Source organism: Meles meles, chromosome 18, assembly GCF_922984935.1.
Source record: "Meles meles chromosome 18, mMelMel3.1 paternal haplotype, whole genome shotgun sequence".
In the NCBI taxonomy this organism is placed as follows: Eukaryota; Metazoa; Chordata; class Mammalia; order Carnivora; family Mustelidae; genus Meles; species Meles meles.
Window position 1 is genome coordinate 44,214,596 of NC_060083.1, and position 18,995 is coordinate 44,233,590.

The 18,995-nt window shown below is 52.3% G+C and overlaps 3 protein-coding genes across 9 annotated transcripts in view; all 3 read right to left on the reverse strand.

Moving 5' to 3' along the window:
• Positions 1-2,356: 2,356 nt before the first annotated feature.
• HCRT (hypocretin neuropeptide precursor) lies at positions 2,357-3,548 on the reverse strand. The gene is made up of 2 exons (XM_045983994.1): positions 3,528-3,548; positions 2,357-2,735 (listed from the first exon to the last, which is right to left on the reverse strand). The coding sequence occupies exons 1-2, from the start codon at positions 3,546-3,548 to the stop codon at positions 2,361-2,363; spliced, it is 396 nt and encodes a 131-aa protein (XP_045839950.1). The 3' UTR covers positions 2,357-2,360.
• Positions 3,549-5,326: 1,778 nt separating this feature from the next.
• Positions 5,327-9,982, reverse strand: GHDC (GH3 domain containing). 5 transcript variants are annotated; one of them, XM_045986577.1, is made up of 10 exons: positions 9,757-9,982; positions 9,273-9,357; positions 8,782-9,080; positions 8,380-8,507; positions 7,756-8,260; positions 7,169-7,361; positions 7,005-7,076; positions 6,794-6,927; positions 6,362-6,447; positions 5,327-6,090 (listed from the first exon to the last, which is right to left on the reverse strand). In XM_045986577.1, the coding sequence occupies exons 3-10, from the start codon at positions 9,065-9,067 to the stop codon at positions 5,872-5,874; spliced, it is 1,623 nt and encodes a 540-aa protein (XP_045842533.1). In that variant the 5' UTR covers positions 9,068-9,080; positions 9,273-9,357; positions 9,757-9,982; the 3' UTR covers positions 5,327-5,871. The 5 variants fall into 5 exon arrangements, with proteins under 5 accessions (XP_045842533.1, XP_045842532.1, XP_045842534.1 ...); XM_045986576.1 differs by lacking the exon at positions 9,757-9,982 and adding an exon at positions 9,562-9,647; XM_045986578.1 differs by lacking the exon at positions 9,757-9,982 and having other exon boundaries at positions 8,380-8,501; positions 9,273-9,647.
• A 6,122-nt stretch (positions 9,983-16,104) lies between these two features.
• The window catches only part of STAT5B (signal transducer and activator of transcription 5B), a 65,624-nt gene continuing 62,733 nt past the window's right edge, over positions 16,105-18,995 (reverse strand). For all 3 annotated transcript variants that reach the window (XM_045984962.1, XM_045984964.1, XM_045984965.1), the window contains one exon: positions 16,105-18,691. In XM_045984962.1, the coding sequence (XP_045840918.1) occupies positions 18,565-18,691 (127 nt within the window). In that variant the 3' untranslated portion in view covers positions 16,105-18,564. The remainder of the gene's footprint in view (positions 18,692-18,995) is intronic.

Here is an 18,995-nt window from a genome sequence, read left to right on the forward strand (position 1 = left end):
GGAGTTGAGATATTTCGCAGCACCCGTTTTCTGCGCTCCAGTATGTGACAGCAAGGGTTAAAAAGACTGGTTTTGTTGGTGGAGGATCGGCAGGAAGGCTGAGAACTCAACTTCTAGAGTGGCTTAACCCTCCATCGTGTCTCATTTTGGATAGTGCACCCTGGCGACTTTTGCCTCTGAGTGCAGCTGAATGGATGAAAAGAGCTTTGGAGTACATAGGGTAAAATGCCAGTTCTGCTACTCACTGATTGTGTGACTTAGCCTCTTCAAGCTTCACTTTCCTTATCTGTAAAATGGAGCTAATAATTTTCGCCTCATGCGGTTGCGAGAATTTAATATAATCACACATGTTTTTGGTACAGAGTGAGTGTGTTGGAGAGCAATTTCTCTCTTCCTGTAGTCTTTTTTTTTTTAAAGATTTTACTTACTTATTTGACAGAGAGAGATCACAAGTAGACAGAGAGGCAGGCAGAGAGAGAGAGAAGCAGGCTCCCTGCTGAGCAGAGAGCTCGATGCGGGACTCGATCCCAGGACCCTGAGATCATGACCTGAGCCGAAGGCAGCGGCTTAACCCACTGAGCCACCCAGGTGCCCCTCTCTTCCTGTAGTCTTTTTTTTTTTTTTAAGATTTTATTTATTTATTTGACAGAGAGAGATCACAAGTAGGCAGAGAGGCAGGCAGAGAGAGAGGAGGAAGCAGGCTCCCCGCGGAGCAGAGAGCCCGATGCGGGGCTCGATCCCAGGACCCTGAGATCATGACCTGAGCTGAAGGCAGCGGCTCAATCCGCTGAGCCACCCAGGCGCCCCTCTTCCTGTAGTCTTGATTTAACCCTCCTTCTCTCTGCTGCCATTAAAGTGGGGGAAAGAGGCTGGAAGATGGGAGACAAGGAAGATGGTTTCAAGGTGGGCAGAAGCTGTTTGCAAATCTCCAAAGGTGTAATGATGGTCTTTGATCTCCATCATCTCCCAGAGGGAACCAGTGCAGCAGCAAGAAGGACCCACGTGAGACCAGCCATGGGACTTTTTCACTACAAAAGCAGAAATGACAGGGGCATATGAGTGTGGTGGCTTAGAGTGGCTGCTTCTCAGGGCGAAGGAGCTGGAGCCAGTGAGAATGGGAAGATAGGCAAAACTCATCTCGGGCCAGTGCTCCTCACCCTCACCCCCAGAGTCTGAGCTGGGTATTATCTGGACTGTTAGATTGCTTCAAAGTTCTACATCCTTCTGTGTCTCTATGTTGGTGTTATAATTGTTTCCTAGGGCTACTATAACAAAGTACCACAAACTGGCTTAAACAACAGAAATTTATTGTCTCAGTTCTGGAGGAGAGAAGTCCAAGATCAAGAGAAGGTAGGGTTGGTTTTCTCTGAAGGCTGTGAAGAAGAATCTGTTCCATACCTCTCTCGTAGCTTCTGGTGGGTTGCTGACAATCTCTGGTGTTCCTTGGCTCATAGATGCATCACCCCACCTCTGTCTTTATGTTCACATTGTTGCTCCCTGTGTGCGTTTTTGTGCATCCAAATTCCCCCTTTTTATAAGAACACTAGTCATATCAGATTAGAGGTCCACTCTCCCCCAGGATGACGTCATCTTACTTACATATACAATGACTCTATTTCTACATAAGTTCATCTTATGAAGTGCGGTGGAGGGAGTTAGGACTTCAACCTGTGAACTGGGGGTGGAGGGTGCATTCAGCTAAAGTTGCAGGAAAATCTTACCCCATCTCTGATTAAGAACTTCTCCTGATTCCCAGGTACCTACAGAATGAAATGTAAAACCTGATGATTTGCGAGGGCCTTCACAACCCAGGCTGCAGGAGCCTGACAGCCTCCTCTCCGGCACTTCCCCGTTCCCCACACCATCAACTCTCATGCAGTAGCCATTCTGGAAGATTCATGTCGAACCTTATATTCTTGGCCTTTGGGGCAGGCTCCGCTCCTATCCCTTCCCAGGCCAGACTCCGCTCCTCTGTGCAACCTTCCTTGTTCTCTCTCCCTTCCCTGTCTGTAAAGGCCGAGATACAGAGACCAGCAGAGCATCGAAAGCCGTGTCTGTTCCCCATACTCCCCTCCAAGCACGAACATGTCATCTCCGTGCCACGGAGCTTCCTTCCACGATTCCTTGCAGTGTTTAGAGCTCAAAAACGCCAGAGCAAAGGTGCCCCAGCGCGAGGCTTCTAGGCCCTTGGGCTCTTTACAGTTCGAAGGACTCTCACGCCCCCTGCAGGACGGGATGCGACCACACAGAACAGAGACCAGCCACACTAAGAGACTCGTCTTTATTGCCCTTTTTCTGGGGGCTGACACCTGGCAGGCAGCGAGGAGAGGGCAGGGCCAGGACAGGGCACGATGAGGGGCTCAGACCCCGGACCGTCCTTCAGGCGCTGCGGACGGGGCGACGGCGGCTGCGGAACAGCGTCGCCCGGGGCAGGGGCGCGGCGCTGGCTCTGCGCCTGCGCGGCGGCCCATGGTCAGGATGCCGGCCGCATGATTGCCGCTGGCCTGCAGGAGGCGCTGCAGCCGGCCCTGGAGGCCGGGGGGCCCGGGGCGCCGCTTGCCCAGCGTGAGGATACCGGCCGCGTGGTTGCCCGCTCCGTGCAGCAGCTCGTAGAGGCGGCAGGAGCACGTCTTCTGGCGGCAACAGTCGGGCAGGGGCTGCGCGGCCGCCCCGGGCGACAGCAGCGCGGGCGGCAGCAACAGCAGCAGCAGCAGCGTCACGGCGGCCCAGGGGACCTAGGGAGATCCGAGGCTAGGCGCTGGGGGTCTTCCCGCGGCGCCCGCCTCCAGCCCCAACGCCCAGGCTCCGCCCAGCTGGCTCGGCGCCCCTCCCCGCCTGCGCTCCTACTGTGTTGCTGGTTTCTCCGCCGCTGAGCAAGGCTGCCTGCTGGGGGCGGAGGGGGGCTCCTCTCTGGCTGCTTTACCTGCTCATCTCTCAAGCCCTCCCCACAGCATCTCCTCCAGGAAGCCCTTTGAGACCCCCTGGGCAGAGTGAATCCCTCTTTTCTGGGTACTCTTAGTCCCTCGTACCCTCATTAAAGCGCTTACCACTATACCTGAAAACAAGGTCTGTAAGTCTGTCTGCACCAGAACTTTGTTCACTCGGGGAAACAGAGGCCCTGTATAGTCCCTCCCTGGACAAACGCGTGCAAGTCAACGACTGGCAGGTTCCACGTGGCACGTTGCCACGTCTGCCTCCTTTGCCCGGGAAACTGCATTCTGTCTCTTCGCACTTGTGCCCTAAGGGGGCACCACTTCCTCCCTTGTGAACCGGTATTAAATCATTTCTACAGTGCAGGCTTCGGGAGGGGGACATGAGACAGGTGCAAACAGCCCCAGAGGCAGGAGCTCTCAGTCCCCTGCCAGCACTCGGCTCTCCGCTGAGGCTCCACCCAGTCCCCTGCCTCAGAGCCCACATGGGAAAAGACCCTGAGCAGAGACAACTTAGTCTTCTTTCCAGCCCCCTGAATAAGCATTCTCATTGCCCATCTGGTATGATGAGTCACCCCTCTCTCCCTGGGTCTTTACCTTTGTAGAGGGATGGTTCATGGTGTCTGGAGCTCAGAGTGCAGTAGCCAGGAAAGGTGGTGTCAGCAGTGGTCCGAATAGCCAGGAACTTTGAGGCCGTTGACTGTGACCCCTGATCAAGGGCCTAGGGTTTATAGTGCTCTGAGGTGGTGGGGGACAGACGGGTACTTGCGTCCACTCTGGGGCCAGACAAAGGCATGTCTAAGATTAGCCTCCTGCAGGGGGGGCGTCTCCAGGTTGAACCCAAAGAATGGCCGCCAAGGCTCTTAGAAGCGGGAGTTTGATCACTGTTCCCCTGGCACCCCCCCTTGTCTGTCCGCCTGCTCCCTGGAGATGGGGCGGTCTCCGGGCACTAATGAGGCCACCTTGCACCCAGGAATCTGGGAGCACAAAAGAGGCCTTGCCTGGGGCACTGGCCTGGGACAATGAGGGGGGTGCTGGGCAGCTGCTAATTAGGGCAGGAGAAAAGGCAGCTGTGAGCCCCACAATCCACGTGGCTTGTGTATGTGGGGGGGGGGGGCAGCCAGGCAGCAAGCCTCCCCCTTCTGCTCCTTCTTGCTGTCCCTGGGGTCTATCAAGCTCCTTGGCCCTCTTCCTTCATGGAAAAGACTTCTTAGCCACTTCTCCCTTCTCTCCAGCTTTCTTCTTCCCTCTACCCTTTCCACCAACCTCCAAGGTGGAAAATCTTGGAAACTAAACCTGGGCAGGGGGAGGACAGCAGCCAAACCTGGTGCTGTCCTCTGACCTGCCCAGTTTCCTTCCTGGTCAGGCTGCTTGGAGTCGGAGACAGAGTCCCATCTCACTATCAGCCAGGAGTGAGCCACCCTGGGGAAGGACCGTGCCAGCTCCGAAGCAGAGTCTCTCTTTGCTAAGGGGCATGTCTGTTGAAGACATGTGCACTGGGCACTGGAGGGGCAGTGTGCATTGGACATGACCCCGTTTTCCTGGAACTCCAAAGTTCAGTTGGCGAGGCAACCCAGCGTAATGATAGTTCAGTGGGAGAAAAGGCCCCAGAAAGGCCTGGCATGCAAAGTGGATTTCCATGAGGGAAGGTTGGGGAGAAGGCATCGCACGGGAGGCACAAGTTGAGCAAAGACTTAGAGGTGATGGTGCTTAGCTCATGCGGGATAATAGGGTGTGGTTGTTAGAGCTGCAGCTTCAGTCCCGGGGGGAGGTGGCTGGGCAGGTGAGTGAGGCCAAGGGTGGGTCAAGGAGTCTTACAGCCTTGGCTGTTCGGTCTCAATCCTGTGGACACTGGGAAGCCATGGGAAGTTTTAGCAGGAAGGAGTCGTGGGGCTGATGGGGGGGCATGGAATCCAGAAATAATTCAGAGGCAGGGCTGAAGACTCAGCAACTGATGGGGAACTGGGGCCATGTTAATTAGGAGGTGCCGCAGGCCCTTGGGCCAGCTTCACAGCCTCAGGAAGCTTCAGTTTCCCCGCAGGTATGATGCACCGTTAAGCCCCATGGTCTCTGGGATTGCTTCTTGGTGGGATCCTTCATGATTTGTAGTACCGCTCCCAGCCAGGGAAATGATTTGTGGGTATGGGGCCAGACAGGGACCTGTGCTAAGTCGGGGCAAGGGAAGTTGGGGAGCAGTCCCTCCACATTTTGGATCAGCTTGGAGTGGAAAGAGGTGCACAAACACCGGGGCCTACCCCGACCTGCAGTGGGGAGTGGGAGGAGAGCCCTGGTGTCCAGAGCAGAAGGTGGGCGGGGGGGCGGGGAGCCAGGTGGCCGCAGAAACAGAGCCAAGAGGACTCTTACAGTTTCTCCATAAGCAGACCCTGAGCCGAGAATCTGGTGTGAGCCGTTTATTTGGGAGGTGATCTTAGAAAGCAGATAAGGGAGTTGGGATGGGAGGAAACCAGGAAGAGCTGTGTTATTGAGAGGGTTATCAGGGTGGGCAACCCGCGCAGAATACACTTCAGAATTGTCAGAATACACTTCAGAATTGTCGCACGAGGCACAATGACGTTGCGCTCTTTTCTCCCACTCCTGTTTCTTGCAGAGGGCCGCTCCCAGGGGTCTGAACTGCCAACACTTGCGGCCTGTGCGGTGCACTGGGCTGGAGACACGGGAGCGTGGTGTGTGCGGGACTTCTAGCGGTATCCTCTGGAGGGGGCCTCAGGGCTCTGGGCAGGCCCCTGCAGGCATCCGCTGACATCAGCTGCTCGGCACAGGCTGACCTGGTCGCACATCCCTAAGGCCCGGCAGCTCTGATGAGCCACTGTCAGGTGACACAGAGTCGAAGACCCTGGCGGAGGGTTCCCATCCAGAGAGGCCGCAGAGGAAGGAGCGAGGTGGCCTATGAAGGGGGATGGGCCGGCAGGGAGGCCTCAGCTCAGGACAACACCCTCCTCTGCAGACACTCGGCCAGATGCCTGTGCCTGAGCACCCGGGGCATCTCAGGAGGAAAGGGGGACGAGGGGCAGGCTGCAAGGGCGGCCCGGAGTTCTCTGAAGGCCCCGCGCCCCACCAAGTGAACTCTGGCAGGGCCCACGCTGCCCCGGAACCGCAGGGACTTGTAGCAGGGAGAGACTTCCTGAAGGCAGTGGTCAAGCTGGGAACAGAAGGGCCTGAGTGAGGCTGGTGCGTGGCTCTGTGGCCCGTGGCTGAGGGGTGCCTGATGGTGGCCGCAGCTGAGCGGCAGGCGTTTCATGCGTACGCATGTGTCCGAGGACCTCATCCCTCCCCTCCCCGAGCCCCCAGGGAGGTTCTCCTGCCCAGCTCCCTCATCCCCCTCGTCCCCCTCCCTGCACTGTGCCCAGGGCACCTGGGGGCATGCAGAGTGAAAGGGACACGCAGTCCCGTCCCATCCCTGTGTCATTTACCTTGTCTCGATTTTCCTCTGACAGGTTCCTCAGCCCCCTTAGCGCCACAAACACCTCATAGTGGGGAGCAGAGCCCTGGGAGGAATCTGAGGACAAAGCCCCACGCACACACACTTTAGTGAACGGGGCAGCTTCCAACACACCAATGCCTGCGCCCCCATCTGGTATCTGCTGTACCCCACTCTGAGGCTCATGGGAGAAAAGGAATTTCTTGGTCCAGAAGGGGGGAAATGGAGAGGAACCCCAAGCCTAATCGTAACGATGAAAGAGGTCAGGAGGGATGGGAGTCAGACATGGGGGGAGGACCTTTGTTAGGAGCAGCAAAAGAGGCTGGATCTTACCTCTTTCCTAGAGCTCTTCCCTCGGGATGGGTATGGTATGGGGGGGCAGCCAACTCAAGAATGGGGGGCAGGGGCTGACGAAGCAGCTTACCCAGAATGCTGCTCTCCACACAGCTGTGGTCTAAGAGTTTGGCCCCCGGCCACTGCTCTACAGCCCGGCCCAGGGCCTCAGAGAACACGTCCTCTTGAATGTCTTCTCCTCGCACATTCAGAGCCTGGCCCAGCCTGGGGAGGTGGAAGGGGGAGGCAGAGGCGCCTAGGGCACAAGGAGGGCCCCTCAGCTCCCCTGCGGAGTCGCCTACCTGCAGACGAACCTGACGACCGGGCACTGATTGTAGGCCCCGACCACCTGCACCACATCGCCCAGGCGGCACCTGACGGGGTAGTGGTGGCGGTGAGCTCATGTCCCTGGCCCTCGGTAAGGTCGCAGAGGGCCTGAGGTGACCTGGGGGAGGCAGGTGATCACCTGGCGAGGCCAGCGTGGTTGGTCAGCACCAGCTCGTACTCCTCGCCCTTCTGGGCCTCGGCCAGCAGGACGGTGGAGGCTGCCTCTTCCTGGGCTCCTTCCTTGACTGGGAGCAGCTCGATAAAAGGAGCTCCAGGGGACAGAAGGTAGCGCCCATGGGCTTGCTCCGGCCACAGGTTTAGGCCCACGACCCCTGTGGGGAGCAAGCAGCCCTCTCGCTGGGGGTGCCGTGGCCGTCTGCTAGGGAATAGCCCCTCGGCCTAGACCCCAGCCTGAGCAACTGAGCCCCCTGCTGCCCTTCCGCCCCTCCTCCCTGGCTCCCGCAGGCTCAGTGCCCTGCCTCTGAGGCCCCAGTTGCAAAGGGGCAGTGGCTCTGGGGGCGGAGGACCCTTGGGTAAGTGCTGATGCCGGGGCGATCTGTGCAAGTCTCCTGACCTCCCCCAAGCCCCGGTTTCTGCCCCTGTAAAACGGAGCTGCTGGGGTTGGGGGGATCACAAGAGGTGACCATGCAGGGCTCACTACCTGGCAGCTAGCTGTGAGGCCTCTGCCCCCTGCCCCGCAGCTCACTAGCCCTGACTCCTGCTGACCTCCAGAGGCGGCGTAAGCAGGCGAGAAGAAGGCTAGCCCGTGGCACCACAAGGCCCCCAGGGCAGCCACTGCCTCGGTCTGGCCTCCTGCGTCTAAAGTCACCACCACCTGTAGCTTTGGCCAGAGTCGGAGGGCCAGTCCTCGGGGCCCCAGGTCTAGGGCCTCCCGCAGCTCCGCTGCCCGGCTGGGGAGAGGAGGCCCTGGGTTCCCGGCAGCCATTGCCTCAGCCAGCTCTTCACCATTGGCCTCCAGGCCCGAAAAGGCATCCAGGAGTTCCGTGGCCGTCCCAGCTTCCAGCGCCCGCAGCCCTGGGGACCTCAGTGCCGCTAGCAGTAGGGCCCCAGGGTGCTTGGCCTCAGGAGCACTAACAACCTGGTCCAGGATGCGCCAAGGCCAGGGGAGGGGGCGAGGCCAGGGGGACGTAGGGGTCACACAGGCAATGCCTCCTGGAGTCAGCACTTCTGGGAAGGCCTTGCTTAGGGCTGCCAGACCCAGCAAGGTGGCCTGAGGGGGAGACAAGAGAGGGTGTTGGCCTAGGTCGGGGGTTCTTTGCCCACACTGATGGGAAGGTTTGGCTGCCAAGTAGGGGTCTCTGGCGGAGCTAGGCTCCAGCCTCTGTTTACCTGCAGGGATGCTTCCCCGTAGCACTGGGTTGACATAGGGGGCAGGAGCTGCCCCCCATTTTCCTCCTCCTGGGCCTGGCTGGCCTTGATCAGAGGGAGATGGTTCCGGAAGGTGCTTGTATCTGTAGCTCCAAAGACATCATAAACTTGTCCTGAAGCCACAGTTTCCCAAGAAGTTTCAGGCAAGACTGGTAAGACCCTTGAGGAAGGAACCCAGCACAGGCCTGGGGCAAGGCTACTAGGACCCATGTTCCCAATGGAACATGCGTCTGATCCTGAGCCTGGGTAGGGTCTTTGGGTTGGGCCCCTCGGTGCTGGCAGTAGAAGGGGAGAAAGGAGGTCCTCAGGTCCTGGAATCTGACTGTCCTGTGGCGTTTCTCCCCAGACCCCTTGGAAACACACCTGTGGTCCCCTGGAGGGGACCTCGGGGCCTTCTGGCTTCCCGCAGACACCACGTCAGGGCCTGCTGCTGGCTCTGGCCTGCGTGCAGTGTGCTCTGCTCTAGTCTCCGCTGCTGCCAGGCGGCTGCCCAGCACAGGGCCCCCACTGCCAGACGGTGCTGGAGGCCAGCAAGCCAGGACAGCCTGGCATCCTGGGGCTGCCGCTGCCCCAGGGCCTGGGGTGGCAGCAGCAGCAGCAGGAGAAGGAGGAGGAGGGGGAGGGGGAGCAGCAGCAGCAGCAGCAGCATCTCCAAGCAGCTCCTGGGAGGAGGAAGGGACCCAAGTTCTGGTACTGGGGGAGGAGAGGATAACCGCCCCCCCCCTCACAACCGTCCCCCCTAACACCACTCTACCACACAAGAAACCAGGGAAAAGGAAGTCTGGGAAGAAGCCAGGAGCCCTCAGCCGGGTGATGCTGAGGAGAAGACATCAAGGCTCTGGAGTCACACTGACCTGAGTTTGGACCTTGGCGCTGCCACTTGGTTAGCGGTAGGGCCCCGGGGAAGTCAGCTAGCTGCTCTGGGCTCCGTCGCCCTATCTGTAAAATGGGAACACTGACAGCTCCGCAGAAGCTACATAAAGGGTTTGACACGGTGCCTGGCACACAGAGACCGCTGCCCCAGGAATGCCCTGTCCAGCCCACTCCCACTTCCGAGTGGCTCGGTCTCAGCCCAGGACCCTCCCTGTCCCAGCTTCAGGTCCCTCCTGAGCCCCTGGTGGTGGTTCCATGTCCCACGTGCACCTGTCACAGCCCACTCGTGCCCCCTCTCAGCACCCGGGAACCTCTGGGCCCTCCGGTTTGTGTACACAGCCAGCCAGAAAGATGGAGCCGTGGCTTTAAAGGGTGGGGCCCTGATGGGGAAATCCGGCCGCAGGCCCAAGGGAGGAGCTGGGGGGGGGGCTCTTAAAGGGGCAGTTTGCCTCGGGGCCCACGTACCGGCAGCCAGCCCAAGCTGGCAGATGGGAGCAAACTCCATCTCCAGACCTCCAGAGAAGTGTGGTCTTCAAACTTCTGCAGGTGAAGGAATAGAAAGCTGAGTGTGGAAAAGAGTGCCACAAAGCAGCTTGTGTTGGGAGAAGGGCGCACCCCAGAGAAGCAGATTCAAGCCTGAGAACCGTTTAAAAAACAAAATTTTCTTCCAGTCCAGTCCAATCCAATCCTGGGATCCAGCCCCAGACAGGGTAGGGGGTGTGTGCATATGTGTGTCTTCCTGCTCAGCGGGAAGATCCCTTCCCCTGATCTCAAGCTCGCGCGCTCTCTCTCTCTCTCTCTCTCTCTCTCTCTCTCGCGAGCGCGCTCGCGCGCGCCCTCTCAAATAAATAAAATCTTTAAAAAAAAATTTTTTTTTTTTTAGGTAAATGGTAACTAGTTCTCAAGGAAGGGGACTTGACAGTACCCTTTGTCTCCGGTAGCTCATCCCAACTTTACCTGGTAACTGGGCTCACCACTGGTGTTAGCTAATAGGCTTTACGCCAAGGAAAAACAAACTTCTCCCATCTTTATTTTGCAACTTGGAACAAGGGTCGCACCTTGGTTGAGCTCCTACCCTCCCACTGTGAGGTTTGAGAACTTCTGTTCTAGAATGAGGTTCTTCTGCAGCCTGTGGTTGATTAAGCCTTCCCTGCTCCTGTGCTCTGGACCCAGGCTCTTGAACACTAAAACCCCTCCCGTCAACCCTCATCGTCTTCCAGGGGCTCTCTCTCCCTTTCACAGTGGAGCGCCTTTGCACCGTTCACCTCTCGCTGTCAGGATGTCCCGCCTTGATCTCACCCCTTTTAATTCCTTGTTTAGGTCTTTTACTTGATTTTTTTTAAAGAACAGCTTTATTAGGTATAATTCACATACCATACAAGTCACCCATTTAATGCAGACAATTCTATGGTTTCTACTGTATTTACAGATCTGTGTAACACCAAAAGTCAATTTCATAACATTTTCATCACCTTGAAAGGAAACCCCCTACCCTTTAGCTATCACCCCCCAGTCCCTTCCCACCTCCCCACCCCCACCATAAGCAACCACAAATCTACTTTCTCTCTCTATAGATTTGCCTATTCTGGACATTTCATACAAGTGGAATTATGTAACACGTGATCTCCTGTGTCTGGCTTCTTCCACTTAACGTGTTTTCCAGTTTCTATCATGTAGTGCTGAGGAGCAGTAGTTCATTCCTTTTTATGGCCAAATACTATTTGATTGTATGGCTATGTCAGGTCACAGTTATTTACCCATTCATCAGGTGATGGGCTTTTGGGTCATTTCTGTTTTTTGGCTATCATGTATAATGCTGTTATGGACATTTGTGTACAAGTTTTTCCTCGGACATATGTCTTTATTTTTCTTGCATAAAAATGTAAGGAATGCAAGGGAATGATCACCTTCCAATGAATGGAACAGCTGTTTAACTGTTTAAGGAACTTTGTTCACCTGTATAAGGAATTGCTGAACTGGTTTGATAGTGGGTCTACCACTTTCCATCCCCACCAGCAGTCTATGAGGGTTCCAATTTCTTTACAGCATTGATGACATTTGTTCTTACTTGACTTTTTGATTATAGCCATCCTGGTGGGGTGTGAAGTAACTTGAGTCTGGTGGGGTTTTGGTTTGTTTGTTTGTTTTTTGTTTTAACTAGGCTCCACAGCCAACATGGAGAGAGTCACATGCTCTACCAACTGAGCCAGCCAGGCACCCCTTGTGTCTGTTTCAATTTGCATGGTCCCCGATGACCCAGGATCCAGCATTTTTTCATGTATCTATGTATCTGCTGCCCTTTGTATACTTCTACGAAGAAATGTCTTTTCAGATCCCTTACCCATTTTTTTGGGGGGGGGGCTATTTGTCTTTTTTGTTTTTCTTCAAGATTTTATTTATTTATGAGAGAGAGAGGGAGAGAATACAAACAGGGTGAACAGCAGAGAGAGAGGGAGAAGCAGACTCCGCGATGAACAGAGCCCAATGCAGGGCTCAATCCCAGAACCCCAGGATTATGACCTGAACCGGAGGCAGCCACTTAACCGACTAGGCCAGGGGCCCCTAGTTGTCCTTTTATTATTAAGCTGTAAGAGTTCTTTATATATTTTACAGTCAAGTTCCCTATCAGATAGATAATTTGCCAAATATTTTCTTCCATTTTGTGGGTTGTCTTTTCATTTTCTTGACTGTGTCCCTTGAAGTACAAAATTTTTAAATTTCTTTTTTTTTTAAGATTTTATTTATTTATTTGACACAGAGAGAGAGAGAGATCACAAGTAGGCAGAGAGGCAGGCAGAGAAAGGGGGAAGCAGGCTCCCTGCTGAGCAGAGAGCCCGATGTGGGGCTCGATCCCAGGACCCTGAGATCATGACCCAGGCTGAAGGCAGAGGCTTAACCCACTGAGCCATCCAGGCGCCCCTCTTTTTTTTTTTTTTTTTAAGATTTTATTTATTTGACAGAGAGAGACACAACGAGAGAGGTGAACTTAAGCAGGAAGAGTGGGAGAGGGAGAAGCAGGCTTCCCGCCATGCAGGGAGCCTGATGCAGGGCAGGATCCCAGGACCCCGGGATCATGACCTGAGCTGTAGGCAGACGCTTAATGACTGAGCCATCCAGGTGCCCCCAAAATTTTAAATTTCAGTGAAGACCAATTATCTACTTTTTCTTTTGTTGCTTGTGCTTTTGGTGTCATAACTAGGGATCCATCGTCAAATCTGGGGTCATGGGGCCGCCTGGGTGGCTCACTCGTTAAGTGTCTTCCTTCGGCTCAGGTCCTGGGTCCTGGGATTGAGCCCCGCATTGGGCTCCCTGCTCAGCGGGAAGCCTACTTCTCCCTCTCTCACTCGTCCTGCTTCTGTTCTCTCTCTCGCTGTGCCTCTCTCTGTCAAAAAAAATATATAAAATATTTTTAAAAAAAAATCTGGGGTCATGAAGATTTACTCGTACATTTTCTTCTAATCATTTTATAGTCTTAGCTCTTACATATAGGTCTTTATTTTTTGTGGTGATGAAATAACGCATAAAGTTTACCATTTTAACCATATACCAGTCATCACCACCATTCATCTCCAGAACTTTTTCATCTTCTTAAACTGAAACTCTACTCATTAAACAAAAACCCCCCTTTCTCTTTCCCCATGATGACCATGATTCTATTTTCTGTCTTTATGAATCTAACTACTCCTAGTACCTAATATAAGGGCAACCGTACAATAATTGTCCCTTAGTGTCTAATTCATTCAGCATAATGTCTTCAAGATTCACCCACGTCGTAGCATGTATCAGAATTTCCCTTTTTAAAAACTAAGTTATATTTCATTATGTCTAGACCACATTTAGTTTATCCATTCATCCATTGATGGACATTTGTGCTGTTTTCATCTTTTAGCTATTGCGAATAGTGCTGCTATGAACACGGACGCGCAAATATCTGTTTGAGTCCCTGCTTTCAATTTTTTCTGAGAAAATACCCAGAAGTGGAAGTGCTGGATCACATGGTAATTCTCTGTCTAACTCTTCGAGGAATCTCCATGCTATCCTCACAGCCGCTGCCCTCTTTTTTACGGGCCTACCCACAGTGCACACAGTTTCCAGCTTCTCCACATGCCCTACCAGCTTTTTTGTTTTGTTTTGCTTTGACAACAGCCAGTCTAGTAGTCAAGAAGTGGTATCTCATTGCAGGTTTGCATTTCTAATGACTGAGCATCTCTTGCCTGCCTATTGTCCACATGTGGACTGTCTTTAGAGAAATGTCTGTTCACATCCTTCCCATTTAAAAGTTCTTCTTATTGTAGAGTTCTTTATGTATTCTGTGTATTAATCCCTTATCAGACATATGATTTATACATATTTTCTCCCAGTCTGTGGGGTGCCTAGTCACTCTGCTAACAGTGTCCTTTGATGCAAATAAGTTTTGTTTTTTTTTTTTTAAAGATTTTATTTATTTATTTGACAGAGAGATCACAAGTAGGCAGAGAGGCAGGCAGAGAGAGGAGGAAGCGGGTTCCCCGCCAAGCACAGAGCCCGATGTGGGACTCAGTCCCAGGACCCTGAGATCATTATCTGAGCTGAAGGCAGAGGCTTAACCCACTGAGTCACCCAGGCACCCTGCAAAGAAGTTTTCATTTTGATGAGGCCTGATACATCTTACATCGCTCATGGTGTCATGGCCAACAAATCATTGCCAAATCCAATGTCATGAAGCTATGTTTTTTTTCCAAGAGTTTTATAGTTTTAGCTCTTACGTTTGACCTTTGATCCATTTTGAGTTAATTTTTGTATGTGATGTCAGGCTCCAACTTCATTCTTCAGCATGTGGCTATCCGGTATCTCAGTACTGCTTGTTCAAAGGACTATTCTTACTCCATTGTGTGGTCTTGGCACCCTTGTCAAAAATCAGTTGACCATAGACACATGGGTTTCCTTCTGGACTCTGAATTCTATTCTACTGGTCCATATGTCTATCCTTATGCCAGTATCACACTATGTTGATTATTGTTACTTTGTACTAAGTTTTGACTTGCTTATTGTGCAATGTGACTATTTCAACTTAAATCTTCTCTCTCAGTTGGTTATTTAGGAGTATGTTGTTTAACTTCCATGTATTTGTGAAATTTCCAGGGCTTGTTCTTGTTATTTACTTGTTTAATGAGTGGCTGGATCATTTTAGGGAGTCTGTCTACTTCCCACACCCCCCTCCAGAGTGTGAAGCCTGATACTGGTCAGTGAGGCAGTACAGACTTGAGAATGCCCACAGTCGCCCTAGCACAACTAGGGCGATTTTCACAGATGGGTCTCTCTCCCTGACCACACCCACCTGTTAAGCCGCAGGCACTGTTAGCTGATTGTTATCTATTTTTCAACAGTGCTTTGGGGAGTAAGTTGCTCCAGAAATTGATCCAATCAAGTTCAGGCTTCTTTGAAGGGACAGTTTGACAGCCAGGGTTTGTTCTGACCCCAAGAGAGCACCTCCCCACTGTCTCTTTCCCCATCCCTCTGTAGCACACTATCTGGTCCCATTTCAGGCTTTCTCTCCAATAAAGCTATTGTTCTCCTGCCATTTGCCTTTCATCACAAACCTACAGTGTTTTCGAGAGCACCCTTAAGCTTGAGTTTCTCTTGCAGAGGAAGTCAGTTCCTTGGAGGATTCGAAGTTCTCTGTTCTAAAGCCTACTCTGCATACACATCTCCTAGCCCTGATAATTTTTTTTAAAGATTTTATTTATTTATTTGACAGACAGAGATCACAAGTAGGCAGAGAGGCAGGCAGAGAGAGAGAGGAGGGAAGCAGGCTCCCTGCTGAGCAGAGAGTCCGATGCGGGGGCTTGATCCCAGGACCCTGGGATCATGACCCGAGCTGAAGGCAGAGGCTTTAACCCACTGAGCCACCTAGGCACCCCCCCCCCTGATAATTTTTAAAAAATATTTTGAGTGAATGAGGAAGCGTGAGTGGGTAGTGGGGGCAGAAGCAGAGGGAGAGAGATTTCAAGCAGTTTCCACTCTGAGCCCAACACTGGGCTTGATCTCATGACCCCGAGATGATCCTGCCCTCCTTCATCTCTAGCAGCTGCCTGCTCTTGTTTCTCTAGCCAAATGCCTCTCTTTTCTTAATTCTATGCGTTCTTTAGGAGTCAGCTTAAGTTAATTGGTGCCCTTTCTCCGTCTTCTCTTGTATTCAGTAATGGCCTCAGGATAACTTTACTACTGTGCAAGCCAATATCCTGTCATGATTGGTCGTGTAGCTGTCTTTTCCCAGCCAAAATCCTCTTGAGAACGATTTCTTGTCCTACATACCATGCCCCGTGCAGGGTGGACACTTGAAATGTGCTGAAGTTTAAGGATGAACTTTCTTTCTTTTATTTTAAAGATCTTATTTATTCATTTGAGACAAAGAGAGCACGTGCAGGGCGAGCAGCAGAGGGAGAGGGAGAAGCAGGTTCCCCCTTGAGCCAGAAGGAAGCCCAATGCTGTGGGACTCGATCCCAGGACCCCAGGATCATGACCCAAGTCGAAGGGAGACGCTTAATTGACTGAGCCATCCAGGCACCCCAAGGATCAGCTCTCTAAAAGGAAGAGTGTGGAATCAGGAGGCAGGAGATACAGACTATCATTCTAATTTTTAAAACATCTTATGTATGAACAGGCAGTTCAGAAATGCCCCTTCTACCATCAAAGCTGAAGACATTCTCTCTGAGGCCAATTCCCAACTAGTTGTGCTTTTCACGGTCACACTGATGATTTTGAATATTTCCCTATCAAACTACCCTTTCACCACCTGATGGAAAAAAATAAAAACAGAACTCAGTATTGTCCCTTCAGAGGAAGAAGTCTTTATTATAACATAAAATACACAATTTTGTGACTGCCCCAAATTGTACACAATACTTTTTTGGTGGCTATATACTAATCTGCCTCAACACTAAAATATGTATCTGAAATAATTTCACAAAGTTTTAAAAAGAAAAATTATAAAAAGTATACTTCTACTTTGTTATATTCACTTTTAGTCTCCCCATCCCCCTACAAAATCCTGCACATTCCACACATTGAAATATTTTGATGACACACGCGCACGTGTGTGTGTGTGAGAGAGAGAGAGCAAGTGAGAGGCAGAGGTGTACAACTTGCCACTGCCTCTTTTGTGGTTTGCAGGAATAGGGAGAAAAGAGAAAATATAACGCAGATAGCAAGCACACCTTTTCAGTCAAAAATCTCTCCCATCTCTAGGCACTGCCCCAGGGAAACTGAGGACAGCTCAGCAATTGTACAAGCACAGGACCCCTACACTCGGGGCAGCCACACTTTTCAGTAACCGCAACCCCAGTGCCAGCTGTAAAGGGCAAACTCTGCCCTCAGCATTCCCAGGGGCTGGGTCCGCTCCAGGCTGAAGGGGTGTCAGGCCCCACCTGTCAGGGCCCCCGGAACTCCCAGCGCAGCACTCACAGGCCAGTGTTGGTGAAGCCCGTGGGACAGGCAGGTCAGGGTCCGAGAGCAGTCCGGCTTCCTTTTCTCCTTTCCCCACTGCTCTGATCCTCACGGTAGAATTTTAATCAAATCTTGAGGGGCATGTAAAGGGCTTAGCCGCATCCTATGTCAATGCTGGTATCACGGAGGGGTCGGCCTGCTCCTCAGAGGCAGAGAGATTCTACTGCCTGGCATAGAAAAATAAATCAGTGTATGAAACCAAGCCAGGGCAAACAGCAGCTTTTAAAAAGTCATCTTCCAATAAATAATTTACTACAGAGGAATATTTTCCTTTAACATCAAAACACTGATAAATTCAAGAAGTCATTTTTGTAAAAAAAATATGTTTATTTACTCACATGTATAAAAATAAGGTTTTTAGGACCATTCTCTCCTGGGTGCAGTCATTGATTCTTTTGTGGGGGGGCCAGGGGTGAGTGGCCTTGTAGGCCTACCCCAAAAGCTGTATCTGCTTCCCTCTCTTCCCACCTGACTGTCATAGCCCATTCCTTCCATCTGATATAAAGCTATGGAAGAAATTGTGGACAACATTATACTGAAGCTGTCTTCATTTTGTTTTTTGCAGCTTACCAAACATCCCAGGAAACCCACTGACTGCATTTCCCCAAATTACCAATGCCCGGCACCTGGCAGCCCGTACCAAGTGGGCAATGACACCGAGGAACACGCTGGGCCTGGGTTCAGACTGCATTCCTACCACCCCCTCCCCAAGACAGCCCGTGTGAACCGTGTGAAGGGAAACGAGGTGACTTGGGTATGAATGGCACAGGACCTGCCACAGGAAGAAAGAATTGTGATGTCAGATGAGGGTGGGAAGAGGAAAACAAGAAGTCTCAATCTAGAAATAAAACACCACCATGTGCAAACAGCCGTCATCAGTAAGCCTCGCAGTACCCACACTTGGACAGACGGATGGGCAGACTGGAGGGCAGATGTCCCAGGGAGCAAGGCAACTTTCTCAGCACCTACAGGTCACAGCTGGGCCTTCCACTCTAGCCACGACACAAAAGACGTCAATGTCGTAAGCTGCAGTTACATTACCCTCTCTCCTCTAATACATCAAACGTGTGGGTGCGTGTATACACACATAGAGCTGAGTAGAATTCCAGAGTGGAAGGAAGGAGGGGTAAGGGAGAGAACATGTAGATGGGTTAAGTGTTATTTAAAAAGCCACTACCCACCAGACAACCCATGACCTCCCTTGCCCCAACAATCACCATACTTTCCCTCTTTATCCATCCCTACCCAGGAAAACAGGGGTGGAGGAGAGGGAAGGCGGGAGGATGGCTTTCTTTCTCAAAAGGCAGTTTGTACGTTTCAAAGGAAAGCAGAGAGGATCACGGTTATGTATCAATTGCTTGGCAGACACAGTGACAAACCTCACAGAGAGGAGGGGCTTTCTCCTCCCTCTGTCCTTCTCTTACTTGAACAGACACATGGCCAAGTTCCAAGGTTTGTGGAACTACTGCCTTTTTGCACAAGGTTGAAACAACCACAGCCTCTGTTTGTGGCCCCAATGCTGCAACTGAACTCTGCACAGCAAGGGGGAGAAACAGCCCCACGTGCAAACTCGCACACGCGCGTGCGCGCGCGCACACACACACACACACTCACACACTCCCTTCACTGGTGCCACCATGCACAGAAACACTAAAGTCACAACTAGTATTAACACTTCACATTATGAGTATTGTTTCCAAAGAGAAGCGATTCATGGAATTAAAACATCCACAAGAGTAACTCCTCTGGCGAGGACGAAGAAGCTGCAGACGGAGACGGGGTGGGGGGTCACGACTGCGCATGAGGGATCCACTGACTGTCCATAGGTCGGCCTAAGAGCTCCTCCACACGCCGTGCCACATCCATTGTGTCATCCAGATCAAAGTCCCCGTCATTGTCAAGAACAGGGTCAGGGCTTCGAAGGAAAAGAGAAAAGATGACGGGAAGGGAAAGGCTGTCAGAGGCTCGATGATGAGCATCAGAGACCAACCCAAGCCCCAAACCCCACCAGGTGAATGGCCCAAGCTTGCCCATACCCCCTGCCTAGGCTTTGTGGGAAAAGACACTCATGATCTAAACAGTGGCGAATAGAATCCTTTGCTATCTGGACAGAGAGACTCAAACTATAATACCCACCCAGCTGTCCCTAACCCTGGCTGTCCACACACCTAAAGCCCATCTGGCCCTCACATAGAACAAGAAAAATCTCCACTTTGGGA